This window comes from Natrix helvetica (genome assembly GCF_964273705.1).
Source record: "Natrix helvetica genome assembly, chromosome: 5".
In the NCBI taxonomy this organism is placed as follows: Eukaryota; Metazoa; Chordata; class Lepidosauria; order Squamata; family Natricidae; genus Natrix; species Natrix helvetica.
The window spans coordinates 75,149,776-75,162,551 of record NC_138551.1 but is presented as its reverse complement, the minus strand read 5'-3'; the positions used below and the strand labels follow the sequence as shown (position 1 = coordinate 75,162,551).

Genomic DNA, 12,776 nt, shown 5'->3' with positions numbered 1-12,776 from the left:
TTTCTCTAAAAGTCTCACTGTCATCTTTTGTTTGGATTATGCGCCTACCAATAATTGTATTATTTTCCCATTATCTCTTATTCATTAAAAACCTAATTAATGCCTGACATATATATTCTCATTAGTGATTATTACCATCTGGAAGTGATAATTTACAAGCCAGTTGGATTATAGGGCTTCATAGGCACTGTGTTTTTATGAACTTCTGCTAGAACATTGAGTGGTCTCTATGGCTCATAAATCATACAGTCAATGTTGTTTTAGATATTTCAACATGTTGAACTTTGCATAATCAACATAGGGTATCCATTAAATCTCCCCCCTTTTTATATCAGAAGAAAATGTCACTGAGTCATAAACAGGTTAAGTAGTTGATGTGCACATTTGGTGGTTGTCTAGTCTTTTGACTACAATGCTCTCTAAAATTGTCAACCGCTCCATTGGCATATGCAGCAAAAGAAAACCCTGGGATGTTATTTTACCAGGAGTATAACTTTACTGATAATTCCACACAGGCACAGAGGAAGTGAAGCCAGTTCTGAAGTTTTCGCACGCAAAGAGTGTAGTTAAAATCCCATTTTCTGCCCCGGGCCATCCACACTTCATTGTCCACCGATCAATTGCAGTCAACTTGATTTGGGAAACAATCTTTCGATCTTGGGCATCAGGACATGGCCAGGTGACAGTGGGCTCTTGCATTCCACAATTCCTTCCCTGCATTCCATATCTACCTACTCCCCTTTCCCGGTTTCTGCTGTCTGCTTGTGAGGGTGTGTGTGTAGCGAGCATGACAAAAACCTGAACTGTCCACTTCCTGACTGTAGGACCTCTGTGGCCACCTCCTCTGCCTCCCACTAAGTTGCCTGCATGTCCCCAAAAAGTTAAAAAGGCTAGTGTAGAAACCAAGTTGGGGGCTGTCATGATACAAAAATATCACGTTTGTCAATAACAACTGTGAGCCTTGAAGGCCTTCTTACAAAATAGGTACAGGTAGTCTTTGGTCCTTGCATGTACAAAGGCACTAAAAAGGTGACTTACAACTGGTCTTTGCACATATGTATCCTCATGGTTACATGATCAAAATTTGGGTTCTTGGCAACCAGGATGTATTTATGATTGTTGCAGCATCTCAGGATTCAGTGATCACCATTTATGAACTTCCCAACTGTCCTCCGATGAGTAAATTCAATGGGGGAAGCTGGATTTGCTTAGCAACCACCTAATTCACTTAGCAATTGCAGTGATTCCTGTAACAACCATGGCAAAAAAGGTTGTAAAATGGAGCAAGACTCACTTAACGATGGCTTTGCTTCAAAACAGAAATTCTGGTCCAAGTTCTGGGTGTAAGTTGAAGATTATCATTATAGCAGGATGTGGCAGTGCGGGATGTTGTGAGTTGAAGGGAGCATTCTGAGATGAAAGAGGTGCGGCGGGGATGAGTTAATTTTTAATTTAATTTAATTTAATTTAATGCTTCTAGACCGCCCCCTCTCCCGAAAGGGACTCGGGGCGGTGTACAGTTCATACAAAATATAACAAGATACAATAAAATTAAATATGTACAGTTGACAGTTGACAGTTGACATGGAGGAGGTTAAAATGCCATTAAAAGAACTGTACAAAGCAGATATAAAATAAATGCAAACCCCTAAAAACAAATACAGTAAATTAAAAAAACCCTAAAATAACCAGATATAGTACATTTGCCAGGAGGGACAGTTGAATTATGCCAGGCCTGCTAATCGGAACAGGTGAGTGATGACTGCTTTGTCTGTAGAACATGAAGAGGTGATGTAATATTGTGTGTCTCTGTTTTGTGTTTGGTTTGGTGTGTTATGTACTGGATATAGTGTATAGTTGTCAGTTTAAGTTCTCATTCTGGTCCTCTGTTGGAGAGGAAAAAAATTTTCTTCTGATTGGTTGATTGGCTGATTAGTTTCCTATAAAACAGTTCCCTCGACACCTGGAGGAAATGGTTTATCTAGACCCACACCAGTCCGGTTTCCGGCCCGGTCACAGCACTGAGACGGCTTTGGTCGCGTTGGTGGATGAGCTTTGGAGGGCAAAAGATGGGGGTTGCTCCTCCATCCTAGTCCTGTTAGATCTCTCAGTGGCTTTCGATACCATCGACCATGGTATCTTATTGCGTCGGCTGGAGGGGATGGGAGTGAGGGGCACTGTATTGCGGTGGTTCTCCTCCTTCCTCTCCGGTCAGTCACAATGTGTGTTGACAGGGGAGCAGAGGTCGACCCTGAGGCCGCTCACGTGTGGAGTGCCGCAGGGGTCGGTCCTCTCACCTCTCCTGTTCAACACATACATGAAACCGCTGGGCGAGATCATTCGAGGTTTCGGGGTTGAGTGTCATCTATATGCAGATGACACTCAGCTATACATCTCTACCCCGAACCACCCCAACGAAGCCGTCGAGGTGATGTCCCGGTGTCTGGAAGCCGTCCGGGTCTGGATGGGTGACAACAGACTCAAGCTCAACCCTTCCAAGACGGAGTGGCTGTGGCTACCGGCACCCCGCTTTAGCCAGTGTGTTCCATCTCTGGCCATTGGGGGGGAACAATTGCCCCCGGTGGATAGGGCGCGCAATTTGGGCGTCCTCCTAGATTCCCGGCTGGCGCTAGATGATCATGTGACAGCCGTGGCTAGGGGGGCATTCCACCAGGTCCGCCTCGTGCGCCAATTGCACCCCCTACTAGAGCGGGACGCCCTTCGCACAGTCACTCAGGCCCTGGTGAATTCCCGTCTTGATTACTATAACGCTCTCTACATGGGGCTCCCCTTGAGATGCACCCGTAGGCTCCAGCTGGTCCAGAATGCGGCCGCGCGGGCAATTATGGGGAGTACTAGGTACTCCCATGTAACACCGTTCCTGTGCGAGCTGCACTGGCTGCCTGTGGCTTTTCGGGTGCGTTTCAAGGTGTTGATTGTCATCTTTAAAGCGCTCCATGGCTCGGGACCTAGTTATCTGCGGGATCGCATCCTACCCCATACATCCCTGCGACCAATCTGCTCGCACAGAGAGGGACTCCTCCGGGTACCTTCCGCTAAGCAATGCGGGCGGGCGGTGCCCAGGAGTAGGGCCTTCTCTGTGATGGGCCCAACCCTCTGGAACAACCTCCCCCCCGATATTAGAACTACCGTTGACCTCCGCTTCTTCCGTAAGAAACTCAAGACCCACCTGTTCCGACTAGCCGGCCTGGCCCATTTGTAATCATAAGTAATATCTATTACTGACCTTCCTGGATGGCTTTTTAAATTTTAAACTTTGGGGTTTTAAATTGGTTTTTAGATTGTTTTTAACTATAAATTAGTTTGGGTTAATATACAGACTGTATGTTTACGTTGTTTGTCTGGGTTTTCATGTTGTGCTTTGTTGTTTTTATATATGCGATGTCTATACACCGCCCCGAGTCCCTACGGGGAGAGGGGGCGGTTTATAAATGTAATAAACTCAAACTCAAACTCAAACTAAAAGGAGCTCTGTCAGCCAAGGAGTTTCAGTTGCCTCACAGGTAGCATTGAATAAAGAGCTGTTAGAAATCACTCTGGCCTTGCCTCCATTCATTGCCCAGAACTTAACATGGTGCACTTAAGGAAAATGGTGGTTGTTTTTCCTTAAGGAGGAAGGAGAAGTTGGGTGGGAGAAAAAAAGGAAGCCTAGAAATCCTAGAAAGCTATTTTGGATCTGTTCTGAATTAAATCTACAAAGAAAGAACCATTCTTTGGCTCATTGCTGAAGTGGAATTTAGCTCAATCATGGGAGCAGTACAATATATTGCTTTTCTGCCAACTCATAGACAATGGGAATGCATGTAAATGCAACACATGGAAGTCAGCTGGATGGTTTTTTTAAATAGTGCTGCTACAGTTATTGCATATCCATTCTTCCAAAGAGCTCGGTTAATTGGCCCAGTTGGCCTTCATACTTCCCTTTGTCTGTTTTAGACTTTTATCCTCACTCTTTGCAACTGCTTCACAGCTCATGGTTATTCCATTTTCCGGGGCTCGTTTCCATTGACTTATGGATGCCTGCCTTTCTTACTTCCTGGACTCAAACTATTTTGAATGGTAATTAACATTTGCTGACTTGATTCCTGCATCTCCAGAGACTAGTTCAGACAGATTATGTGATCCTTCTGTTTGGTGAAAATGTGGACATCTATGCTTCTCCGAACATCAATCATGAGGACACATTCCCCCTTCTGTCATGGGGAATGCATCCGTATTTCGACACCGAACCAACTGGAAATGAATGAATCAGAAGTTTGAATAAAATGCATCCAAATCACAGATTCCCTGCTGTTGACATTGCAGTCCATGGAGCTTAATGTCAAAAAACCCTCCTCTTTGAGATTGATTCTCATTATAGGCACTTCATTTAACGACACATCAAATCTCTAGCCAGGATGGAACATCCATGGTAGTAATTTCCAGCTATGAACTCACAGAGATTATTGCAGTTTTAACTTGTATGTGTAATTTGAAATGGTGACTTTAAAGTAATTCATGATGATAGCTTTGTGGCTTGAAAAACATTTAGACTTGATTGGCTAAAGTTGGGCTAAAAAAACCTGCAGAAAGCAAAATCCTATTGAAACTTGACAGGAAAAAAAATCTGCAATGACTTTCTTGCTTGAAGGATCAATCTATATTTTGTTAATTCAGTTTGAAAATGCTCCTTGTATTCTTTAATTTGCACATTATTTTGAATTCTCTAAATTCAGGGCTGGATCTGCCTGAGGTAGTGATAAATGGAAATGGAAGGAAAGGATTGGAAATCTATTTGTTCTTGTCTCTTTAATGGTAGAGAGTTTTGTGGTTGTTAAATGCCATATATTTCAAATGATAATATGGGCAGGGCTGGTTAAAACTATTGGTTATGAAAATGAAGTTGAACAACTGTCCATAGGTGTGCTTGTGTGAAATGGCTCGGTCTGATAAAAACACCATCACTCTGACATGATATAAGCCCTACTCATTTGTAACAGGCATTGTGATGCTGTAGTAGTGGAAAGCATAAACAGACAGATAAATATGTGTCCATGTGACTCCATACAGCCTTGTAAGTCCAATGGGTCAGAGATGAAGTCTATACTTTCTACATACGTACAGTAAATACCACAGAGGGCGAACCTTTTTGGCCCCGAGTGCCCAAACTGAAATGTATGTGCATGTGTGTGCAGATGTGTGCACACCAGAGCATCAGAAACCCAAAAGCCAGCTAGCCGGTGCATGCATGCCTGTTTTGGGGCCATTTTCCGGCCATTTTGGCCCATAAATGGCTTGAAAATGACACGAAAAACAGCCTGAAAATGGCACTGAAAATGACCTGAAAATGGCCCCAAAACAGCCTGGAAAATAGCCTGGAAATGGCCTGGAAGATGATCTGGTTTTGGCCATTTTTTGGCCATTTTCAGGCCATTTTCTGGTGCTCTGGTGCCCCTGAAGAACAGCTGGCGACAGTGTGAGTGCCCACAGCAAGGGCTCTGCATGCCACCTCTGGCACGTGTGCCATAGGTTCACTATCCCGGGTATATACCAAGTCTATTTTTGTCTCTGCCTCTGTCTCTCTCTGTCTCTCTGTCTCTCTTTCTCTACTTCTCTCTCTCTCTCATCTCTGTCTGTATCTCTATTCCCCCACCCCTCTCTCTCCCTGTCCATCTCCATCTTCATCTCTATCTCTATACAATCTATCTCTGTCTCTCTCTAACCTACAATAATATTTATATATTGTACATGCTATAGCAAGGGTCCCCAACCTCCAGTCCATGGGCCATAACTGGCTGTGGCCTGTTGGGAACTGGGCTGTGCAAGTGGTGTGCGATCAAGCGATCACACAAAACTTCATTTGTTCAAGCAGCAGAGACATGGATGAAACCGTCCCCTCTCCCATCACCCCCGCCACCACTGCTGATCCACAGAGCCAAAAAGGTTGGGAACTGCTATGCTATAAGTTATCTTTGTTGCTGCTTCCTTTTCTATTTCTCTTCTTTTATATTATATAAACATGGGCATTAGACTATTATTGTAATCTCTTCAGGGACCTGCGGTCAGGGGAGGCAGGGGAGGCAGAGCCTCACCGCTCTCATCATGAAAATAAAAAAAAGGGGGAAAGGGAAAAGACGCTGAGGAGCCTTCTGCACACGTGGTCGGGAATGGGAGCGCTCCGTGGTCCCCTTCATGTTGACTCAGGAGTCAGGAAGGAGGAGAATGGGACCACGTGTGCAGGAGGCTCCTCTAGCCTCAGCCTCCCTCCTGCGCACGTCCCATTCCCCGCCTTCCTAAGTCAACATGAAGGGGATGGCGGAGCGTGAGCCGCAGTCCCGCGGAGCCCGCTCCGCAGTCCCCTTCATGTTGACTCAGGAGTCAGTAAGGAGGGGAATTCCCCTCCTTCCTGACTTGAGTCAACATGAAGGGGATCGTGGAGCATGAGCCGCGGTCGCGCTCTGCGGTCCCCTTCATGTTGACTTAGGAAGGCGGGGAATGGGATGTGCGCAGGAGGGAGGCTGACGTTGTCCCATTCCCCACCTTCCTGAGTCAGGGGGAGGGAGGAGCCCCTGAAGGTAGCGAGCGGTGCTGGGGGAGATGGCGGCCAATGCAAGCAGGTGATGCCTTGCGGAGGAGGGAGAAAGTGAAGCTGAAGAGGCGGGTGGAGGCCCCTGGCTTTGCGGGAGGGAAGTGCCACGGTTTTCGGAGCGGAGGAAGGTCTCCATTTTGTGGGACTTTGGGGGGGGCGAAGTTCTTGGCCCCATTTCCTTCCCCAATCGCCTTGTACGACTCGGAAAGAGAGCTCTGACTCGGCAAACAGACCCCGGGCTTGCACGCCTGCCCTGGGTGTGTCCGCAGGAGGGACGAAGAGACACCCAAGTCCTCCATGGGGCTTTATTGTGCAATCGAATCCGGGAAAGAGAAACCTTCCGCTGCTTTTAATGTCAGCTGGCGCAGAAGGGGTTTTTGGGAGGAAAGCGTTTTTTTTATTCCGTGGTAATCCAGTTTCAGAGAGGTCAGGAGCCAGCCTTCTCCATATATTCAGATGGTTAAATTAATGTCAGAACCCGGGGTTGCCTGGTCTATCTCCAGTATGAGGTCATTGGGGTGTTTATTATAGAGTGCTTAAGTCAGCTTGGCATTCAGGTTATATGACTAATCCTTTACAGGATTTAGGATGGCCTTTTTTTTAAAAAAAATCAATCACTCAGGAAGGCGGGGAATGGGACCACGTGTGCAGGAGGCTGAAGCTGCCTCAGCCTCCTGCACACGTGGTCCCATTCCCCTCCTTCCTGAGTCAATATGAAGGGGACCGCGGCTCACGTTGATGACGTCACCAGCCTCACCAGCCATAAACCTCACCGCACGTCATTGAATCTCTTGTAAGTGGAAACAGTAATATTTGTCCATCTCTTTGGCTCAGTTATTTCTAACACTATTTATTGTTATGATGGGTGGATAACAGAAATTCCTACTGTTTGAAAATTGGTAAAGCCAGAGGGTATGGGAGAGAATTAAGGTAGAACACTCAGTATGTATGTTTCTATGTGTCTTTGTATGTGTGCGCGGGGTTTGTTTTCATGGAAGTGAACAAAAGTAATCTTCTATAACGGGTGTCAAACTCAATTTCATTGAGGGTTGCATCAGGGTTGTGTTTGACCTTGGGAGCCAGGGGCATGGCCAGGGGGCATGGCCAGCTTGACATCAATTGTGTCATGGGTATCTTTGGTGGCCCGAGTACTCTGCCAGTGAAAACAGGCTCCCGAGCTCCATTTTTGCCTGTGACGTCCTCCTGCAACCCTTTGCCAACTAAAATGGAGCTTGGGATGGCAGCATGCGGCCCTCCTAAACTCCATTTTCGCTGGCAAAGGCACCAGAGTCCAGTCCTTCATTGTTTCTAGGGCAGCCCCACGGGCCAGATCTAAACATCCTGCAGACTGAATCCAGCCCACTGACCTTGAATTTGACACTCCTGTTCTACAAAATGAAGTTCTAAGTTTTTGACTCTCTTAACTTCTTCTTTGCTGGCATGGAATTCTGCCTGATTTCTAAATGACATGGGAAGAAAATTCCAGACTTAAATTTGTCAGCTATGTTACACATGGGAGGTTTGGTCCAGGAAATACCTGAGTTCCTCTGCCTTCTATTACTTGCTGCATTTTAATATGGAAAGAGTTGAGACAGCCACGGGTGGTAGGTGCTATGGCACAAGATTTCAGGGTAAGACTGACTCAGCCATGGAAATACATTGTTCAAGAAACAAACACAGAGACTTCCCCAAACCTCAAATTTAGGATCTCCAGGTTTCAACTCAGAGGCACACCTCCGCCTTCTAAAAGCCGAAGAGACAAAAGTGAAATCTCTGACCAGATTCGCCTTGTGCAGTTCCATCTTTTCCTCATTCTTTGGCAGCTTTCTAATGGTATGACAGAAGGAGCAGTAAGTTACACAACCTGATCACACATTTTGAATTGAAGGCAGAAACTCTCAGTTGCAACCCTGGAGGTTAAACAAAAAAGGAAGCAGGGTTATTGTTCTGGTAATTAATTTCTTAGTTATTAATAAACATTTGAATACGAGCAGCTCGGTGGCCTAGAGGTGGAGCCTTCACCTCACAATCAGGGAGCTATGAGTTCAATCCTACGTAACAGCAGTTATTTCTCTCTCTGGGGCAATGAGTAATTGTCTGCTGTGAACTCCACATAGGCATCAGGAAGAGCATCCGGCCAATAAATGCTCAGCCCCATTCAGTTGCCTGACTCTACCCAGCTGCAAGGGATTACAGGGTTAAAAGAAAAAAAATGAATGCATTCTTATTTATTACTAGTTAATGTTATTAATATATTCAGCTTACTCAGATGTCAACTTTACACTCAGTTTAAGGATTAAGAAATTGACACTTATTGAAAAAAATGGCAAAGATACTGGAAAATCCTATTTTGCATTCAGGAATTGCTTCTTGGGCAACTATGGAAAACTACATTTGCGTGCTATTTGAACATTTCAGCCACATTTGTAGTATTAAGGATATATTTAAAAAAGCAAGTTATGCTTCAATATAGTATGAAACTTGGGCTTGGTGAAATTGCAATCACATATTGATTAAAATGTTAATTAAAATTGTTCACTTCATGCTTCTTGTTCCTTATTGATCAGTGAAGCTATAATGAGAACTACAGAAATGGAATTCATAGTCTGAAATCATTTGCAAAACAGACATTTTGTATTAAGTATACTTAAAGGTCAATGAAAATATATGTTACATAAATGCAATATTTATGAAATAATTGATTGAAATGAAGCAAGAGTTCTGCAGAGACCTAATTGATGCTGAATTAAAAATATGACATCTTAGGAGGAAAGAAAAACAACTCTGTTGATTTGCTTTTCTGTATTCATGTACTTTGCAGAATAAGAACATGCTTTTCATTTGGAATGTCGACAGTCAGATTATCAAATTTTTGCCAAGATCAACGCAAATGCTAAATGCATTAATTATGGGTAGTTATTTCAGAAATTGTCTCTTTTTATTTAAACTGAGCTTTTTTTTTCTCCTTCCAGAAAATTTTTCTGAGTGCTGAAAATGAGGAAGAAATATTTTCACACCTTGGCCTGGATTACCTTGAACCCTGGGAAAGAAATGCCTAAAGAAAATAAGATTTTATCATTTCACTGTTTTAAAGAAAAGTTTTCCTTACCTGCAAAGCATATCTTTATTATTATTATTTAGAAAGGAAGATCTTAAATACACCATGGATATTTGTTGTAGGTGTGGATTTCCTTAGAATAGTTGGCAATTGATATTTTGAAATGTTTCCTTTGTTCTAATTTCCTGCTCCTGTGATAACCATACAATCAAATGGAAAGGACTGGCAGGAAGTCATAATGAGATTGCTAAATCATGCAGATAACATATTTTAAAATGAATGTCTGCACAGTGACTTTCAACCTGGTGTCCTCCAGATGTATTTCCAGATGCAGCTTTTAGAATTCCTGCCCTCTAACACAACTGGAAGGCCCAAATAATAGAACGCTATCCTACTGCTTTTTCAGCTTATTAATGCTTAATGCTTCCTTGTTTTTAGTTTTAATAACTGCTTGAACAAGAAATAAATAGCTAACTATGCAAAAATAATTAATACCCAGAAATACTCTAATTTTAACTGTTCCAAATATCTTTATGCAAACCATATACAAAAAAGAACTCATGCTTTGCCAACATGTTATAAATGTTAGTAAATATATTTTTAGTAAAGAAATTAGTTTGGCTAATGGAACTTTTACTAATTCGAAAGTTATACACTAACTTTTCTATTAATGCAGTGGTCCAAATTCTCTCTCTCCCTCTTTCTTTCTTTCTTTCTTTCTTTCTTTCTTTCTTTCTTTCTTTCTTTCTTTCTTTCTTTCTTTCTCAAATTCTTATATTACAGAATGGATGTTTGAACTTATCTATTTCAGAAAGCTGAGTACAGTAGAACTTTTGTTTTAGTGAAATATGATAAATGCAGGTGATTTTATTCAGAGGTAAACCTGGTCCATTTTAAATTTTAAATCTGATTGATCGTATTGATTGTTCAGACATGCAACAAATTGATTGGTTTCTATTTCTAGTACAGTATTGTCCTTTTCCAGCACTTGCTTATGGATCTGTCACAGGGACATCATCATGGAGAGTCAAGCAAGATGGCATCTACAACCACATTATCAAACCTGCAACCATTCAAACCTCTGAACCTTCTTGCACATGTTGATGTCACATGCATGCACAAAGGGGCATGCTGACCACATGGTCCTGGCTATCATTTGACTTCCATGACTCTTCTGCAAACATAACGTAGCTGTTGCCAATTACTTTCATTCTTCCCCCCGCCCCTGCTTCATGGACATTCATGCCCAAGGTAGAAACATAATTTAGCAAAATAAAAATCAAAAATTAGTGGACCACAATTCAAGATGATGCCTGCAACCATGCAACTGAAGTTCTAGTATTTCATGTGTAAAAAAAAAAGATTGCAAAAAAAGATTGAGAATGTTTGTTTTGCAGGGATGTGATTACTGTCCCAAAATTTTGAGTAATTCCTTTGGTCAATCTTCCATATAATCCAACCGAGGAACCTATGGCTGGCTGGGGAATTGTGGGAGTTGAGGTCCATGTGCCTTAAGGTTGCTGAGGTTGGAAAACTCTGATATATACCAACGGAAGTTCATAATAAGTTATGATCTGGAACATCATGCTAAAAGTTTTAGAATCTAACTTTGAATGCAAGTCAGATTTTAAAATTAGGAATAAGTCCACCACAGATCAACAGCAATAAGAAACTCACAATTTACCGAGATACATGTTGGCAGTCTTGAGGGTAAACTTAGCGCAACTTTGGAAAAGAGAGGTGTTACCATTGGGAGCTTAAACTTGGAAACTAAACAGCAATGGCAAAATTAACACCACATATTCATAACAGAAGTTTGGCCAAATTTAAGCAAGAATGGTGTCCATGTACATATATCTTAAGCAGCATGGCAAACCGAAACATTTGGAGCATGGTTTTAGGGGGAAAAGAATTGGCTAAAGAAATAAAATGAGAAAATTTTGAATATTTTTAAATATTGAATATCAGGAATACAACAAAGAGCAAGTTAAATATTATTCACTCATAGTACTTTTACTAGCTTTTTTCCCTGCTCTTTCTCTCTTTTTTTTGTTAAGAGATTTATCTTTAAATAATAAAATAGTGGACACATTGGTATTCAGCTCAGACATTTAAAAACACTTTTGAATCCTTTCCCTTTTTGTTAAAAAGAACTTAATATATTCTGCTTTTTATAGTTAATCCTTCATCTATGATATGCTGAGTACTAACAGTACAACTTTTCAATTTCTCTGTCCCCCTACCGATATTATATATTTGTATTATTTTTTTCTTTTATAAGATTATAGCTCTGAGAAGTAAAGATTATGTTTAACCTGATGCCAAAGATTCTTGTTTGTATATTCTGTTGGATCTGGCCCTAAAGGATTAGCATAAAACAGTAAGTGGCTTTATTAAATATGGCAACAAGATGATATTTGATATCAGGATTTAAATAAGCTTTGTTTAAACATAGTGTCTACATCTGTATTTTGAGTCATTGCTTTTGATGATTTCAGTTCTGAAGAAGTTGATTTTAATTTTTTTTACAGAATTAAAAATATGAAATTACTTTTTTGACCTCGTGTTCAACTTAAGAATTTGTTATTTAATTTATCTGTCCTATATGAAATTGTTCCTTCTGATGTTTTGCAAAGTTTTAAATTTTGGCAATCCTTAAACCAATTTTTTTTTTTTAAGAAAGCTGGAACAATTGATATTCTTTATTAATGGCCCTTGATATAACAAGCTTGAATATCCTGCTTTGGTAAATCAAATGATGGCTGCTTGCAATTAACCTGCTGAAGTTGATATAATTCAGGACTTGGAACATCAACCCATATGGCTTAGTCTTATCCTATTATATTTGCATTTTATGCTGATCTCAACAATTGTTAATATAATTCTGGATCAATCCTTGTTTGTTGATGGCATACTCTATATGTTATTTTTAGCTGTATTGGAATCCCAATATTGGAATCTATAACTAGATATTAAGGATTATGAATTTTTCAGGACAGAATGTTGTCTAACAACATTATTTAAATATCAGACAGAGAGTGAGATGCATAGCTGATTTACAGCTGTAGATTGTTACTATGCATTGTGTATCAAGGTTTGAATCAGTGGTGGGTTTTAATTTTTTTTAGA

The 12,776-nt window shown here is 41.5% G+C and overlaps 1 protein-coding gene across 3 annotated transcripts in view; it reads left to right on the top strand.

Annotated features, from left to right (window-relative positions):
* DNTT (DNA nucleotidylexotransferase) overlaps positions 1–11,961 on the top strand; it is a 297,641-nt gene extending 285,680 nt beyond the window's left edge. For all 3 annotated transcript variants that reach the window (XM_081954006.1, XM_081954005.1, XM_081954004.1), the window contains one exon: positions 9,562–11,961. In XM_081954006.1, coding sequence (XP_081810132.1) covers positions 9,562–9,648 — 87 coding nt within the window. In that variant the 3' untranslated portion in view covers positions 9,649–11,961. The remainder of the gene's footprint in view (positions 1–9,561) is intronic.
* Positions 11,962–12,776: the final 815 nt, after the last annotated feature.